We start from the raw sequence: 16,978 nt of genomic DNA, 5'->3' as shown, positions 1-16,978 counted from the left end.
GTGTCGTAGCCCATTTGATTCTTGGTCAGATCACGAGTAAAAGCGCTCGATTTCCGAGTATGTAGAAGAATGAGGCGCTCACTTTGAGATGCTTGACTTCTTGGGCAGTCTTCGATCGCGAGTTGCAGAACCTATGACGAGCTGGCGCAACCCAAATCACATGCAGCAGGATGTTGCGTTGAAGACCGACCGCCTATCGCTGCACTGATCTACTTGACAAGCATCATCGGCTGGCCGGAGTCGCAGTGGGGCCGATAGATAATCTAACGGTACAGCAGCCATTTGACTTTTTTTTATTTTTAAATTGCGGTAGTCCAGTGAGCTGGACTGGGCTGATCCTCAGGTGCCCAGGTGGTGTGGTACTCGCACCCGACACCGCCAGCAGCCAGTAGCAGGTAGGTAGCACATGTCTTATGTCACGCTGGCGGCCTGCCCGGTTTTTGACGATTTTTCCAGCGCTCTGCACACTTACACTCACACTCGCGCTCACGCACTTGCTCGGGGCCGGCCACACCAACCACACCGCAGCCGACTTTGCATTGCATTGTGTGTGTTGTATGCACTGCCGTCATCTGCCTGCTTAATCGCTGCGCTGCATTTTGCTCCTCCTCTTGAATATTTCTTCAACCATGCAGCGGAGTCACACTCTGCTGCATCTCCTCTCCTCACGCTGGATCCAAACTCTCGAGTAGCGGCCCCTCAAGTAGACAAGCAACACCAAGTCTCTGCCGCTACTACTCATCACGGTGCCGCCGCCGCCGCCGCCGCCACACCGACCAAGACGACGACGACAACACGTGAGTCTCGAAAAGACAAACATCTCCACTCTACGCTTTGGCCTCTACGATTTCACGACCTGCAACGACTTCTCACGGGCGTCGTCTCGTGCCCGGCCCTCCCCCCGTTTCCTTTCAACATGTCTTTTCGCGGAAAGCCGGTCGTCCCGGCCACTCCGCGGGTCATATCACCGAGTCCCACGCCATCCGAAAGAGACGCCGCGTCTTCGGACGAGAACTACTTCGGGCCCGTCACGCGATCGGCCGCTAGGAAGCGGCTGTCGACGCCGCAGCCCGTCGAGGAGGATATCGACGAGGACGAGTACGATGCTAGCCCAGATCTCCGAAGGGCTCGGACGCGGAGTCGGAGCCCCATCACGACGCGCAAAGTCAACGGGCTGACGCCCGCGAAGGCCGCGAGGAGTACGGCCGACCAGAAAAAGAACCTGGCGCCCGTCACAAACGGCAAGGTCGAGTCAAACGGGCTCCTGTCGCCGGCTTCCGCCGCGTCGCCGGGTTGGAGCTGGCGGGACTTCAGTCGCAGCCCGAGCCCACTGGGCCTGATTCCGATCCACAGGCACTGGAGGACCTTTGTGCACAAGCACGAGGTCCCGCGCAAGGTCCTGCACGTGTCGATCGGCTTCTTTGTCATCTGGCTCTACATCTCGGGGACACAGACCTCGTCAGTAGCCCCGTGGCTGATGGGCGCGCTGATTCCCATCGCCGCGGTCGATTACGCGCGCCACCACTACGCACCGTTCAACCGCTTCTATGTCAAGGTTCTCGGCGCCTTCATGCGCGAGAGCGAGTTTTCTGGATACAACGGCGTCATCTTCTACCTGCTTGGCGCCTGGATCGTCCTCTACTTCTTCCCCAAGGATGTGGGCGTGATGGGCGTCCTGCTTCTGAGCTGGTGCGACACCGCCGCCAGCACGTTCGGAAGATTGTATGGGAGGTACACCCCGCGCATCAGACGGGGCAAGTCTCTGGCCGGATCCCTGGCCGGCTTCCTGGTCGGCGTCGGGACGGCAGTCTGGTTCTGGGGCTGGCTCGCGCCGACGATCCAGGCGCCCGGGGACGACACCTTTATGTTCAAGGGCGCGCTGAAGCTGCCGCACACTCTCGCCAGCGCAGTGGGGCTGACTGACGCGCAGGCCACCATCTCCGGCGGCCTGGCGCTCGGCGTCATGAGCATCTGGTCCGGCTTCGCCGCCGCGGCCAGCGAGGTGGCTGACGTGTTCGGGTGGGACGACAACTTGACCATACCTGTTCTCAGCGGCCTCGGCATCTGGGGATTTCTCAAGGTGTTCGGCTAGGAGAGAGGATTCCGGATTAGACAAGATGGCACGGAGAAACATCCTGGGCCGCAAGGGCCAGTCAAGGCAGGCAGGCAAGCAAGTTTGTATGGACGGATGGATCATCTCATTTCTTGGTGTACTATGCGCTGCGCGTCTGAATACCTGGGTGCATGGCTGGCGTTTACTTTTCTTGGTGTAAGTTGGCACGAAACAGGGGGGCATGGGACACTAGGGATATGATAGACGCAAGGAAGGCTGGCCGGTGGCAGCAGCAGAGAAGCAGCAGAAGCTGGATGGTTGGATGGTTGGATGAGCAAGAGACGGACGCCTGGGGCATATAATCTATACACATACTAGATAAAACTTGATAGCTATTATGGTGCATGTTTTAGCACTTAAACACCCCTCACTTTGCTTTTTTATATCATCCTCTTGGATCTCGTAATGTAATGTACCGGAGTGTATTGGAATGAGGGCAGGCAGGCAGGGACAGGGTTTCGATCGCTGTCGTCTTGCAAGTCTCGGCCGAGGGATTGTGAAGAGTCTTGGAACTTCCTCCGGACCTCGGTCGGTGTCTTGATGGTGAGAGAAAGGGATTCGCTGCTCAGCTCGTCCAGGCCGTCCGATGCAGGCTCGTAGGCAGTAGCCCAGGAGGGGAGGGGCAGTGAGGGGCGAAGAACAAGTACGATGATACGGCTAGGGACTGTATAGTGGCAGTACACCTTGTAGGACCAGGGCAGGGGGGTGGGAACACGGGCCCTGTTTGAAGGCGTTGGGAAAAGGATGTCACACAAGGGCTTGGGTCCAGATGTCGTGCATTGGAGACCTTTTCTCGGGTCAAAGATTGTCAATCTTTTTGGGTAGTCATCAAGACATGGTCAGCCCGTAAACAGGAAAAGGCGTAAAGGCGGGCAAGCGAGGGGAAGTAGACTTCAGGTCCAGTGACACCGAGAGGACGATTTACACGCCTTACATAGTAAACTCCATCCATGTTTCTTGGACCTTTCGCGTCAACCCTTGCCAATGTTATATTTTCACCCTCGTTCTCATCTTGACATCACACAACATCGCGTTTGTCCTACGCGCCGATATCATCACCAACCTCGTCATCAGCAGCAGCAGCATCACCATTGGAGGGGCAAAGACCTTGAAGAGCGAACTGCCCATCATCCATCAGCAGTAGCAGCAGCAGCAGCGTCATGCATAGTCGACGTAGCGGCAAGAGCTAAGAAACATTCGGATCAGCAAGCAAGCAGCGCACCTGCAACCAGCGAGCAGCGAGCAGCGGGTGCATTATTGGTGGGCAGGACCACTGACGAAACAGGGCCGTCCGTCCAGATTGGCATTCTTTTGCTGCTGCTCCAGTCTCCCGTTGTCTCTCTACTTCTGCTGCTGCCCACTCCACACCTAGGGCGTGCGTCGCGACCTGTATGCTCCTCATGTACCTCATGTACGAGTCCTGCGATGGACCTCTCAGGAGGCATGCTTGCTTGTTCGGCTATGGAGTCGTCGCCCTATAGAATTGTGCCCCATCATCCATCGGCGGCGCAAGTCTTGTTTGACTGCATGCAAAACGGCCAGTCGAGCCCTGTAGGTTACATTCTATTCTGCCTGTGTCCTCCAGAACCAGAAATCAGCAGGCTAGCCGTCGTCTTCCTTTTCGTCTGTCTTTGTCTTTGTATCTATCTGTCTCTGTCTGTTTCCAATGCCTGTCTCTGGAGGCCTATCTCTGCCAGCTGGCCCACCTCTTATTCTCTTTTTGAGCAGATACAGGGTCTGCCCTACGGCACGGCCTGTTTTTCATCATTTACCCCGTGGGCCGTCAAGGACTTCGAATTCACTCTCTCGCAGCGCGGGCAGAGTAATGCAGCTGTGCTGTGCATGCAGGGTGGGTTTTCGATGCGTTGTCTCATCTACCTGTACGCAGCAGCAACAACAGCAGCAGTACTCGTCCTCCCGAGCCTCCGTTTCACGCATTGAGACGGGACGGGGTGAGTGAGCATGAGCGGCGGTCATCAGCTACTGCAGAGTGGCATAGATGGTTAGATACTCCTCAGTCAGGAGGAGCCTGCCTGCCTGCCAGTCTGCCTTCCGCCCCCATTAGCAGTCGGTCTTTGTCTTTCTCACCATCCTCCTCTCGCGTTGGTCCTCAGCCCCCCATCGCCGCCCGCCGACTCGGTTGGTTCTGCGCTGATGTAATGGCATTTGGCATTTGCTCGTCCGTCCCTTGTCGACCTCCTCTCATCGACACAAAAGAAGATGGTGTGGGATTTGCAGATGCCTCTCGACAGGCAGGCAGGACCCTGCCAGCCGTTGCTAAAGCATGCCATCTGAAGCTAGGCTACCTTAGTCTCGATAGCGACTGGATCCAGTTTTCCGGCTCTCCTGGTGAATGGTCCACGACGGTCCATTCACAAGAGTCTTTCTATCGATGCTGCATGCTTTGCAAGTCACAAGTATGCCCCTCCCCCGCTCTTTGCTCCCTCTCTTGTGGCCTGTCCGAGGTTTCGCGATTCGCAGCATTGGGGAAGAGGGATTACGCTACGGCGTAGGTATGTCATGTCGATGCTGCTGCCCTTGGGAGAGGGACGCAGCCGAACCATTGTTTCAAGCCGGGATCATCCCCATAAGCAAAACGCCTCGTGGTTCCCAGATGTCACGAAAAAGCCACATGGGCGGCGGCGTGGGGAGGAGAGACATGCGTGCTTGCGTGCTGGCTTGCTGCCATAGCAGAATGTACAGCTTTATTCGGCACGTCCTGCGTACGCCGGAGACCGGCTGCAAGGTCGAGACAGGCTCTCCCGCAGGCTCCCACGGAGGCAACAAAGTCGACTAGACACGCTCCAGGCCGACCAATGACAGCGGGTGGCCAACTACTCTGACTATATCGACTATCTTAAAGAAGTGCCCGCCCCAAGGCAGCGGGCTACTAGACTCTAGATACACCGGGTATCGCCGTACCATTGAGACGGGGTGTTCGTGTACTCCTCTGATCTTCTGTACACTACAGTAACCGCGCATTGTGATCGATGCCGGGCTCCCTCCCGGCCGCTGCTGTCCGAGTCAGGTAAGGAGTACTTGAGGCTTAGGAGGCCGCTTCGTCGAGCTCTCCTCCAGTATGCTCGCCCATCCCGTGGACGGGAGAGCACCTACCTACACGGGCACATATATAATGAACCCTACATCTAGACGTACATGATTTGATACACGCTACACATCCTGGCCGACCGGCCTGCCATATATCTGCCACATCCGGGCTGACGTTGCCTTCCGCATTGGACAGGTCAGGCTGGAGGCAGCCGAGTCGAACTGCTTGATTCGCAATTGTCCACAGCATGTAAGTCAGTAAATCAGCGAGTTGTCAATTAACCTCGCATGTACCCTCGGCGTCTCCAAGGCGGAATGGAGAAAACGACACGGCATGACTTTGCATGCCCACCTTACTGTAAAATGTAGGGTAATAAGTAAGGGTAGGCAGGTTACGTGCGTGCCTACAGCAGCGGCGTCTTAGGTTCTTACTTAAGTGCATCTACCTTGCTCCGCCAGCAGGGACTTATACACAACCGGCCTGGATCGTCTACCCACGCTGCAGCAGCGCAAAGTACTGCTACATGCGGAGGCAAGGTCAGGCCAATGTGTGGTACCATACAGCTGATTATCCGCACTTGAGGTACTGTCCAGCATTCCCAGCAGCAAAGTGAGCAGTTTTGGAGAAGTCAGCTAGGGAAAAGGTATGCGTGAATGGCTCCTCTCGTCGCTATCCGCCTGGTGGCCGCATCCTCTTGCAGCACGCACCCCGACCGACGCAACATCGACATGGCCCGGTCAAAGTCCCATGATGCCCACGCACAGGGATCGATCCCGAAAATCGCCAAAAAATAATTCCAGGACGGTCCCCTCCAAGGAAAAAAAATCCCACCTCACTTTATTCGAATTTCCGGCCAATGACAGCCGGGCATTACGCCAATTAAGCCGAGCATGGCCGCTGCGTTTGCCATTTCCAGGCCATTCTGGACCAGCAGTTCGCACAGGCGACATTTCTACTCGCCCATAAATGCTGGGGCTTTTTTCTTTATTTTATTGCTGTTGTCGGCAAGTAACACAAATCCGGAGGGTGCAGGTGTGTGTGCCAGCGGGCGGAATTGAAGGGCATTTTATTATTTTATTCTCAATTTTTATCATGATTATTATTATTATTATTTTATTTTCCTGTAGTCGACCAAAGAAAAGCAAAAGGCTCCCGCTGGCCAGGTACATAACCAGTCAGTTCAGTCAGGTAACTGCTTGCTGGCTTGTCTCTTTGGGACTGACAACACATCATCCATCACACAAAGCGCCGCCCGACTTGCTGCACTTCTGCCTGACCTGACCTCTACAACATCATCTCAACTCCCGTGTCCATCTCCTCCGAGCCAACGAGATCGCCGCCTTTGCGGAAAATCCAACGCTGCTTTTGCCCTTTCGTTAGCGTCAGCGCGCTTGTTCCATCGACGTCTCCCCAGATAGACCCGTCAGTCAGAAATTGGGGGGTTCCTGTACCTCTTTTGACTTCTGACCACAACCAAGCCGAGCCGGGCTGGTGCAGTGCTTTTCTCTCTCTTTCTTCTATTCTCTCTCCATCTCTCTCTCTATTCGCGCCTGCTCCGATTCTTACCTTAGCCTCCATTTCCATTGCCGGCAAAGGCCCCTTTGCACTCTATCAAACTGGAGCAACTCCCGACGAACCACAGCACGCCTGACTGACTTCGATATCCTGGAGAGCCCCAGTTAGCCGTCTCTTTGCCTCCTTTATCAGCCAGCCTGTCACACGCTCCGAAATCTCGTCTGCCCTTGTCCCATTCCATCATACATGGCTCTGTGCACCTCACGATCGGTTGCTCCAGTCATGACCCCTTGTTTCCTGTATCCTCGCGTCTTTTGCTTCGACCCCCCGTCCCCCCCCTTCCTCGCTCCCCTTTCTGCGCCCACACCCCCTCAAACACTTTCTCTTTCCACACACTCTCTCGGTCTGTCTACGAGCCTCCGGCTAGGACTCCGGCTTTGGGTTTTTTGCCCCCGTCTCTTGCTTTCTCATGCTTCTTACCCGTCCGCCCACGCAAGCCCTTGATGGACCAGACCGATCCTTTCCCCCATCCGGCCCCCTCCACCAGGCTATCTCCACCAATACAACCCATGATATTCGCCTCTCGGCATATGCAGATGTTGTTCTCTTTCCCTTTCTCTGATCAATCGAAACTCGCCTGCAGGCCAATCCGGAGCCCCCGTCCCTGTCCAATGGCCCTCAGGGATCACCCTATCAGCTATGCCCTCCGACCGGGCTTGTTGGTTTGTCTCCGCGGCGGGAGAGCGGGTAAACGACTCAAACACTAGGGGAGCTAGCCATCACCGTCTCCATCATCATCATATCTCCTCGCCGTTTGCAAGCGGGGTCACCGTCTTGCTCGACGAATAGAGTCATCACGTCTTATCCTCTGAGCTCACGAGATGTCGGCATCTCCTCGACCGGGGATGCTCGAAAAAAGTATAAAAGGGGCCGTTGTGTTCGAGTTGAACTCGTTTTCTTCTTCTTCCTTTCTCTTAACTTTCTCAAGTCCTTCAGCAAGCCTTCTCAAGCTTCCAAGACCCTTACCCGCTCTTCAACAAGTATCTTGTTGCCCACCCAGACCAAGTGTCCCTATTCACATACCCCCAAGCCATACCCACACTCACACTCCACTGTCCACATTCCAAGGACACAGTTCTCAACAAGTCACTAGACAAGAACACTCTCCACAAGCACCTCATTGTCCACTTGTTCATTTTCACACACTAAGACACCACCACCATGTCGTCTCCCTACTCTGCTCAGTACTACTCCGGGGCTGTGCCCATGCCGGTTCCCACCAAGGGCACATACCCAAACTACTACTCCACCGACAGCACCTACTCGGTCTCGCCTCCCGAGGGCGAGCCGTCCGTGAGCTCCGGCTCCGGTGGCGTCTCCTACAGCACGCCCGGCTACTCTGCCACCGCGAGCTACGCGGGCAGCAGCCACGGCGACTATGACAGCGCCGGCTCCGCGAGCGGCATTGACTTTAACGAGTACATGCATGATCGCTTCGCCGAGACGTTTGACCCGCTTCCGCTCGACAAGACCATGGTCCAGCAAGCGCAGATGTGAGTATCACACCCCGTTGTCTTTTTCTTTACTACGAGCAATTTCCCAAAAACGCAATCGCGAGTTCTGCACTTTCCCAGTGCGGAGCTCGCGAGAGCTACGTTTACGCGCGGCGGCCAAAAGCCACCAAAGCGAGCGAGCGAGCGAGCGCATCCGGGCTGACGCATTTTCTACAGTTCTGGAAATCTCAATGCCAAGCACCGCGAGCTCCTCGACCTGCAGAAGCAGGCGCAGGCTCGCCTTGCAAAGTCGCGCGCGCGATTCGCAGAGGGCATGCAAGATGCGCGCGAGGTCCGCGCGGATCTCGAGTGGACGCAGAAGAAAGTCTCGTAAGTTCTCACCACCAGCACCGTTTGCAAGATCTCGACGATCTTTTTTTTTCTTCTTCCAATTCCATGCCGCAAAGCTGGAAATTGGAGAATCGGCGAGCCCTTTTTGCAGATGAAGCGCAAAAATCGGTTTAATTGAAGCGGATAGCTAACACTTTCTATTCTAGCTCCATGAAGAGCAAGGCGTCGAAAAAGCACTCCAAGGAGTACAGCAAGGCGCGCGCGAGATATCCCTCGCCCGAGTACTAGATCGGCGGTCGTTGTGGACTGTTGAGCCGCATCGCAAAAGTCACTCACCTTACCCATACAACTTTTTTCTGCCGTGTTGTTTATTTTCCCATCTTTTTTATCAGCTACAAAGGCGTTCTGTGTGCGTCATTCGTTCCCGGAGATCTGGAGCAGCAAAAACCCACTATCACATAGGGCTGCATATCTGGAGACACGCCCCCCTCCTTTCTTTTTTGCTCGTTTTCCCCAGATTGAGAGGGGGGAGTGAGTGAAAAAAGGGGAGCGAGTGGGCGAGCAGCGGCGGCGGCGGTGGTGGTGTGGGAGGTTGGGCGAGAAACGCCAGAGGCGCCGGGTGTTCCTGCGTCTGCCGCGTGTTGTCTGCGCCTAACTGAACCTGCCACCTCTGCAGCAGCTGGGGTACATTTCTCCCGCTGCTTTTACGGTACATTTTTCTGCGGAGTCGCCTTTTCGCGCTGGGCCTTCGTTTTGGCGCGGGGGGGCGGCTGTTTCACGACGATTACGACTTATGATTGGACGAACTGGACGATCGGGAGGGCACGATTTATTACCAAAAGTACCGGTACACCCTCCTTCCGGGGCCCCTGGGCCAGGCGGGCAAGCGCCAGGGCTGCAGTAGCCTGCTGGGGCGGCAGGACAGGCCTGGGGCGGCCCTGGAAGGGTGTGCAGACAGCGTCCTCCTCTGGCCCCTGGATACCAAGGCCCGGGCTGCGGGACGCCAACCAGGGGCCAGAGAAGGCGTGGAGGGAGCACACGCCATATTGGGATAGGGGCCGAGAGGAGGAGGAGGAGGAGACGGGCAGAGGGTAGGCACTTTTCCGTTTTGGGGCGGGCAGATACTGCTTCTTTGGGGAACGGGGGGAACGAGGCAGGCTCTCTCGAGACCGGATAGGGTAATACCTCTCTCCTTCTCCTCAGCCAGTTGGCGACGGCGGCGGGTTGCGGCATTCTCAGACATCTCTCATTGGACGAGGAGGGGCTTTTTCTCATGGGCATGGCAAGGCGGCGGACTTCTCGTTATCTTTTTTCCCGTAGTAATACCATGTTACAGGTTGTTCCGTGCGAGATCGTGACCACTCCTCCCCCCTAAGCAGTGACCCCCAGCGGTTGACATAAGCAACCCGTACAGTGTGACTCCCCCCAGGTGGCCCCGTAGCAAACCATCCTCTTCCCCGTATGTCTGCCCGTAGGCAAGCATCGCCGACGTGACACTGTGTGCGTTCCATAGGTCGAATCATGTGACGAGGTATGAAAGGTCTCATAGGCGGTCGGGCACCGTCGCAGTCGGATCTCCTGAGCGCATCACGTGATTATATCTGCTGTCTGATAGGTCGTGCGACGACAAGATGCTGGGGCTTGAAGCCGGTGAGCAAGTCGAGCAAGTGGTTGGATGGGAGGCCGTTGGGCGTTGTCGAGTCGCATTCGTCCTCGTTGACCGGTCGTTGTGAAGCGATATCGATAGTTTCTCTGCTCCGTCATCCTTAGTCAGGGGTAGCATCCACCAACCACCCCGATCCCAACTCTTGATAAATCCCAAGGCACGGCCTGCCCTCCATAAACAATACATTCGTCCATCCCACGCTTTCACCCGCTCTTCGCCACCCTCGGGATCCATGTGCCCCTCGGCGCAAGACCCCGCGTCTTCTCTAGCCACTCCCATGGGTTCTGGTTGAAGCTAGGATCATGGTAGTCCTCCCACCAGATGTGCCCTGGAGCTCCTCTCTCGGCATGTTGGCCGCCGTGATGATGCCGTTGGCCAAAGCCAACACCTGGAGCAACAGCCATGCCGGGTGGCGGCAACACTGGGAGGCCAGCACCACCCTGCGCCTGCGCCATCGTCTCGTCCACCTTGGCAGTGACGATGGCATCAATCTGCTCCTGGACCTCGCGCGCCTCGCGCTCCACAGACGACAGGCGCCGCGCCGGCCGCGACGTGTCGATGTACTGCGGCTCCGGGTCGGCAGCATCGTCGTCGTCATCATCCAAGGCAATCTCATCCGAGTTCTGCTGCCGCGCCGGCGACGACACGTCACGCGACGGCCTCGCCGGCAGACCTGCGGAGGAGGCGTGCATTGGCAGGAGAGCCGATGGCGGCGCGCGGGGCGGCCGCTCGCCGAGGGCGGTGGTGTTGGCGCCACTGGGCGCGGGGGCCGGCGCAGAGGATGATGGCGACGATGATGCGACAAAGGCGGCGTCGGCGCGCGGGTTGAACTTGCGCTTCTTGGAGGCCGGGCCGCCGAAGCTGGAGAAGCCCATTGCCGCGGCCATGGCGGAGCTGTCAAAGTCCTCGTCTTCGTCCAGGAGAATCTCGGCCATTGTGGTTATGGGGTATGCGTGTTTTGCTTTTGGTTTGATGAGATTGGATCTGTGTGTCTCCCGAGGTTTGTGGAGCCCGAGTAGAAAGAAAAGTGTGGTTCTGAAGCGAGACTACTCAGTGCCCGCTGGGTGGTGTCACAACCCTGCCGTAATCGGTGACACCTGGAGAACCCCGGGACAAAATCAAGCGAGAAAAGAAACGTGTGCAATACCGAGCAAATGGACCCTCACAACGTATCACCAGATCTGAAATGTTACAAAAAAAAGGTGAAAGAAAGCGAGGAGCAGAAAGTGACCCTTGATTAGGCGGAGGAATAGGGGTGAGGTTCACGACAACAAAAGCCAAAATGGGCCCAACGCTGGCGGGCGGTGGCAAGCGTTTAACGTCTAAATTAAGTGGGAATTCAGCCTCTCAGCCTTGTGACGAGCCGACAGTAAAGTAGGGTCTGAGACCTTCTATAGCCGCCATCCTGCGTTGGGAAAGAGCCCCCTGGCTCCTTAGTGTGAGGGCCCTGTCTCTTATTAGCAGCACCTTATTAGCACCCGTTTGTCTTGTCGGCTCTTCAACTTGGTGTGATACACAAAACTGACATGTCAACGACCGATGTGATGTGACTGCTCTTGCAGGACCTTGGGCTTTTCCTTCGCTCAGCTATTGGATCATCTTGTACCTTCTCAGCGCTGGAAGTACTCGCTACATGGAGGTATTTGTGAGGCCTGCAACGGCTCCGAGGTGATGACGAACTTGAGGTGGCTCTTCAGATCGTCGTTGCAATATCTCAAGTTAGAAAGGGAAGCATCAACGTTGACATGTACACACGACTCCTTCACAAGTTGGAAGAGTGCTTAGCAGGACTTGCAGGATGTCATGGTGTAGATCAACTAACAACAGTAGTAATTGAGTTCAGACATTATTCTATCCATGTCTAAGAAAACCATTCATCACCATTGTGTCGGCTCTTCTATCGCTTATTTTCGGCACTGATGCTCGTGACATCATACGCTGAGACACCCGGAGCTACAGGGGTCAGCTTTAAGGTTAAGCTGGGTCCGGGAGCTTCACGTTCCACAACAAAACCTCCCCCCTCCAATCGATCACCATTCGACTCGTGACTCTTCACCTGGGACAGCGCACAGAATCTGTTGACAGTCAGAACAGGATTTCGTGGCAGCTTCGGCATCTGGTTCTACTGCCCCATTCGCTCTTTTGACGAGGAGAGCAAAGGCCCAACGGTTTGGTCCTCGCGATCGCATCGCCCAACAGCTGTCTCAGAGCTGGACTCGGAGAGCTTGAATAACAACAACATCCTCTCTAATACTTCCGCAGGAACCGACCTCATCTCATAACTGTCCTCTCCAACAAGCGAATTTACTCTCGATCTCGACATTGTACCAGACTACAAGACTTACCATTTAATCAATCGGCCGTCGTCACATCAGCACAATGGGGGACCCAGCTACACAGCCGATCACCCTCCGACTACCCTCCAAATACGCCTCCTCTTCCTCCTCCACGCCCTCTACATTCACACCGCCGCCCATTGAATGGCTGCACCGCACCTGGTCCGTCACACACTCCACGCTCGAGATGTGGCGCTCCGCACGCAACGTGCGCATCACATACGCCCCGCTGCCCGCCAAGACTTCCTCCTCCTCCTCGACGCCTCCGCTCGCGCGCATCGACGACCTCGTCGAGTACGAGAAGTCCTCCGGCAAGGGCGGCGTCAAGAGCGTCGCCGGCGTGGACACGGCGGCCGGGGCGCCGGACACGGGCGCGTGGGACTGGCGCGGCAAGGGCTGGCTGTTCTTCGTGGGCAGCCACTGGGAGGTGCTGGGCTGGGGCGAGAGGCCGCTGGCGGACGGGAGCGGCGGCGGCGGCGGCGGCGGCGTCGAGAGGTGGGTGGTGACGTGGTTTGCGCCGACGGTGTTTACGAAGGAGGGCGTGGATGTGTACAGTGATCGCAAGGAGGGGGGGAGCAAGGAGTTGGAGGAGGAGGTGTTGGCTGCACTGAGGAAGACGGAGGCGAAGCCATTGGCGGAGATGTGTGAGAAGGATATGAAGGAGGTCGAGATCAAGTTGCCATGGAAGGAGAGGTGAGATATAGGCAGCCTCACTCGCCTCACCTCAGGGGGTCAGTCGCCGATCTTGGAGCCATTTGTGCTCGATAAGCGACTACGGGTTCTCGTGGCTGACAAGAAGAACATATAGTCATGATGTCGACGCCTTCAACGCGGCAAGGCGGAGTGCTGGGCAGAATTACGATATCTGAGCGGGGGTTGGAGACATTTGATTGGAGAGTGTACATACCAATGAATGCGAGACTTCTCCATGTGACTTTCAAGTGCAATCAAAAGTATCTACGCCTCAGCCTTACCTAACTTCTTCACATCTCTACTGCACGCCAGCCGAGGGTGGAACAACCCCTGCTTTGACCATCGTTTTAACAAGGCAGGTGGTGCAAGCATCGTCATTGGCATCATGGATCCCCTCTCGATCACAGCCGGCATTATCGCCATCGGTCAGGCTGTCGCGGCAACAGGCACAGTACTCAGGGCCGTTCGTTCATTTGAAAACGCGCCAGTTGAATTCCTTATGCTCCTGAACGACCTGACCTCACTCCAAGCTATTCTAGAGGATATCAGGTCGAGTTGCCACAAACTCGAGGCGGCGCCTATAAACTCAGATCTCAAAAATCTCAAAACTCTGGAGGCCCTCGAACAAGACTTGCGTCAAATTTACACCGAACTAACAAAGCTGGCCGAGAAGTTCGTCACAGGCAACAACGGACGGACTCGAAAGGGATTGCCGCGTATTTCCAAAATCAAATGGCTGAAAGAAAAAGACAACATCAAGCAGCTAAGAGAAAGGTCTCGAGACGTGCAAATGCGTCTAGCCCTTGCATACAATGTGTTCAATGTGTCACAGAAGTAGGGTCATATTATGGAATGAGAAGTCTACTCGACTAATGATTATAGCCTCATGCGCGCGGACTTTGTATTCGACGTCAAAGGCATATTCGAGGCATCTTGCTCGATTTTCCAGCAGGGTGTCACCAATAGCATTAAGCCTTTGGCGGAAAACGACGAAGCGATGAACAATAGGCAACGAACTATGCAAACAGACATTGAGATTATCAAGCAGCGAACAGATGATATTCGGCTACTGAAAGACGAGCTTGGGGAATTGAAGAAGATGCACCAAGATTTCGACGGTGGTCGCATAGAAGCTCTTGTTCAACAGCTTATTCAGCAGAAAGAGGACGAAAACGCTCAATCTGCAGCACTTACCAAAGCAAGTCAACAGAATACTCAAGGGCTCAGCCAGATGAGTCCCGTGATCACCCCTTCCGATTCGAATTCAGCCAAGGTCGAGACCCAGGCCATCGAATCTATAACAGAAAAGACAAGCCTTGCAAGCTTGGCAGACATACAGTCATCAGGAGTCGTTGTATCCGGGACTGCCCGTCAGCGTTGCCCTCCGCTTTGCAAGTGTCAATGTCATAAAATGTCTCGCGTACAAACGCCATCGTTTGCGCAATCAGTCATAGGAGCTTTATGTGTTCAGTACAATAGCATCCCCCTTTTTGGTCGCAGAACATGTGATAGCCCACGTTGCTGTTCGAAATCGAGAACTCTGATACGAGTTCAGTACCGATTTCCAGGCTGGATGGTTGCCCGTGCAGTCTGCGCTCTTTTTTCATCTCATGGTCTGACTGATTTAGGGGCTATTATATATCTCAAAGTGCCTCGAGTCATACACTTACCCGACCTCCTGTGGTCGATAGAACAGAACGATATTCCTTGGTTGAAGCGGCAGATCTTGAGTAAGAAATTATTGCCAACAGACATAACATTGAACGGAAACAGCATTTTGACGGTAAGGTCCTGCCAAAGCTGCCAATCCCCTGCGAACGTAAGCTCATGTTTAGGTGGCTTTCCATTCGATGAAATGGGATATTGTTCGGTTCCTGCTCGAAGCTGGGTTCGACTATACCTTACAGGATTGTTATGGTCGGTGAGTTGCATGCATTTCTTGTCACCATATACACGAGATATGTCGAGCACCCTAATTTGCATTTTTTTAATGAATCGCGGTCACATATACCTGGATACGTCCATCAACTAATGTGAACCCAAAGCTCCTCGATTTGCTATACCAGAATTCATGTAGCTATGCGCGGAACGCAAGAATTTTCCTCTTTCGCACAGGCGACACTCTTGAAACTACTCGACATAGACGAAGAATTTGAACCTCGCACCACAACAACCATCCATGATGTTATCCTCGGCTCAAAAGCAATGACTCTACAGCAAGCACTGGATATGGAACCATCAAGTATCGATGCGTGGGATCATATGGGCTTCACTCCATTACACTGGGCGATCACTCGAAACGATGCTGAAGCTGTTGAAAAGCTGTTGTCGTTTGGTGCTAGTGTGAACCTACCAACCTCTACAGAAATGACACCTCTACATCTTGCTTCGGCGTGCGGAAATACCAAAGTTGCAACTATCCTGTTGGAAGCAGGGGCAAAGGTTGATGCTCGAGATCTGGCTGGCAACACTCCATTACACATCAGTCTTCTACTTGGTTACGATATTGCTCGGCTCCTACTACGGTGGGGTGCGGATCCTAAAGCGCGCCAGGAGAAGGGCGACACACTTTTCCACGCATTATCTCGTAGCATAGCAAACCGAGAGGATTTCCGCAGCTCGGCAGTTGCGTTGCTGGAAGCAGGATGTGACCTAGAGGGCAGAAATGAGGCTGGCCTAACTCCGTTGACTAACGCAGTACGGTACGCTCCTGCGTGGAGCATCGAATTCATCAAGTTGGGCGCAAGAGCAGACGCCCGCGGGTTGCAAGGTGAAAATATCTTGCACCATGCCGCCACGTACTGGGATACACGACAGATTGAGAGTCTACGCGCCCTTAACTTAAGTGGGATTGACCCTGATGCTGCTGACAATAACGGGAAGGTGCCATGTTCAGCAATATGGGAAAGGTTGATCGTCAAAGAAACTAATCGCTATGCCGGGTGGAAACAGCCAACTTTGGGGACAGTCTGGTCATTCACCTGTCTAATATTGGAGATACGGGAACAAAACTGGACCAAAGACCTTTTCCTGGATTCCAAAGAGACGTTCCTTGCGGATTGCTCACACCAGAAAATGCGGAAATGGGTGCACAGACAATGGGACCAATGGCAAAAGGATAGAAGTTTGGCCAGTCGACCTTGGACAGCAGTGGACGGGTGGTGGTTTGACGAAATGCTGGACGAAGCAGATACAGAAACAGACTCTGAGTGGGAAGACTACGATGGCTCTGATGTCTCAGAAGAGGCGGACAATGAGGAGCAAATGGACACCGAGCCACTTCGGGACAACACATATGAGGACCGTGAGTTGGAAGCAAGTCTTGGTGATGTTGAAGGTGCAGACACGGACGAGTTCTTTGATGCAGAGGAGTTTCAGGGGCATTCAATCATCTTACCTCCGCAAGTTACTTAAGGTTGAGAGGAGATCATGTACATCCCCTAAATTCAAATATCACAAATAAGTCTTCAAGTAGGCATCATCAAATTTACTTGGACAGTATGACTAGCAGCTGAATCTTACTCTGATTTACCGAGAGCTATATATCAACCTAAAAAGTCTATACAGCGATATGAAGTCAAGATGACAGAAATCATACAAGAGTCGCACACATAATCTCATCTGAATTCTCAGACGGGCTAATAGCTTTCGTAAGCAATGCCTACGTTTTACATTCGATGTTTAATGGCAGAACAAGTCTATAGGAGCTGTGAAGTGGCCGTAAAGGACAATCGCAGGAGTTACGACTGTCTGCAATTACGA

General features: G+C 54.5%; 4 protein-coding genes across 4 annotated transcripts; 3 read left to right on the top strand and 1 right to left on the bottom strand.

The window, feature by feature from the left end:
* Positions 1-916: 916 nt before the first annotated feature.
* Positions 917-2,092, top strand: UCRPA7_812 (putative phosphatidate cytidylyltransferase protein; the record flags this gene model as incomplete). Its single annotated transcript, XM_007913404.1, has 1 exon — positions 917-2,092. One exon carries the CDS (start codon positions 917-919, stop codon positions 2,090-2,092), a length of 1,176 nt encoding a protein of 391 aa, XP_007911595.1.
* A 5,806-nt stretch (positions 2,093-7,898) lies between these two features.
* UCRPA7_811 (hypothetical protein) lies at positions 7,899-8,809 on the top strand (the record flags this gene model as incomplete). Its single annotated transcript, XM_007913403.1, has 3 exons — positions 7,899-8,230; positions 8,408-8,560; positions 8,728-8,809. 3 exons carry the CDS (start codon positions 7,899-7,901, stop codon positions 8,807-8,809), a joined length of 567 nt encoding a protein of 188 aa, XP_007911594.1.
* Positions 8,810-10,390: 1,581 nt separating this feature from the next.
* Positions 10,391-11,122, bottom strand: UCRPA7_810 (hypothetical protein; the record flags this gene model as incomplete). Its single annotated transcript, XM_007913402.1, has 1 exon — positions 10,391-11,122. The coding sequence occupies one exon, from the start codon at positions 11,120-11,122 to the stop codon at positions 10,391-10,393; it is 732 nt and encodes a 243-aa protein (XP_007911593.1).
* A 1,588-nt stretch (positions 11,123-12,710) lies between these two features.
* On the top strand, positions 12,711-13,220 carry UCRPA7_809 (putative histidinolphosphatase-like protein; the record flags this gene model as incomplete). The annotated part of the gene is made up of 1 exon (XM_007913401.1): positions 12,711-13,220. The coding sequence occupies one exon, from the start codon at positions 12,711-12,713 to the stop codon at positions 13,218-13,220; it is 510 nt and encodes a 169-aa protein (XP_007911592.1).
* Positions 13,221-16,978: the final 3,758 nt, after the last annotated feature.

This window comes from Phaeoacremonium minimum (genome assembly GCF_000392275.1).
Source record: "Phaeoacremonium minimum UCRPA7 unplaced genomic scaffold PA7_03_scaffold_44, whole genome shotgun sequence".
NCBI lineage: Eukaryota > Fungi > Ascomycota > Sordariomycetes > Togniniales > Togniniaceae > Phaeoacremonium > Phaeoacremonium minimum.
Note: the sequence above shows the minus strand (reverse complement) of the source record. Positions and strands in the feature narration are given on the sequence as shown.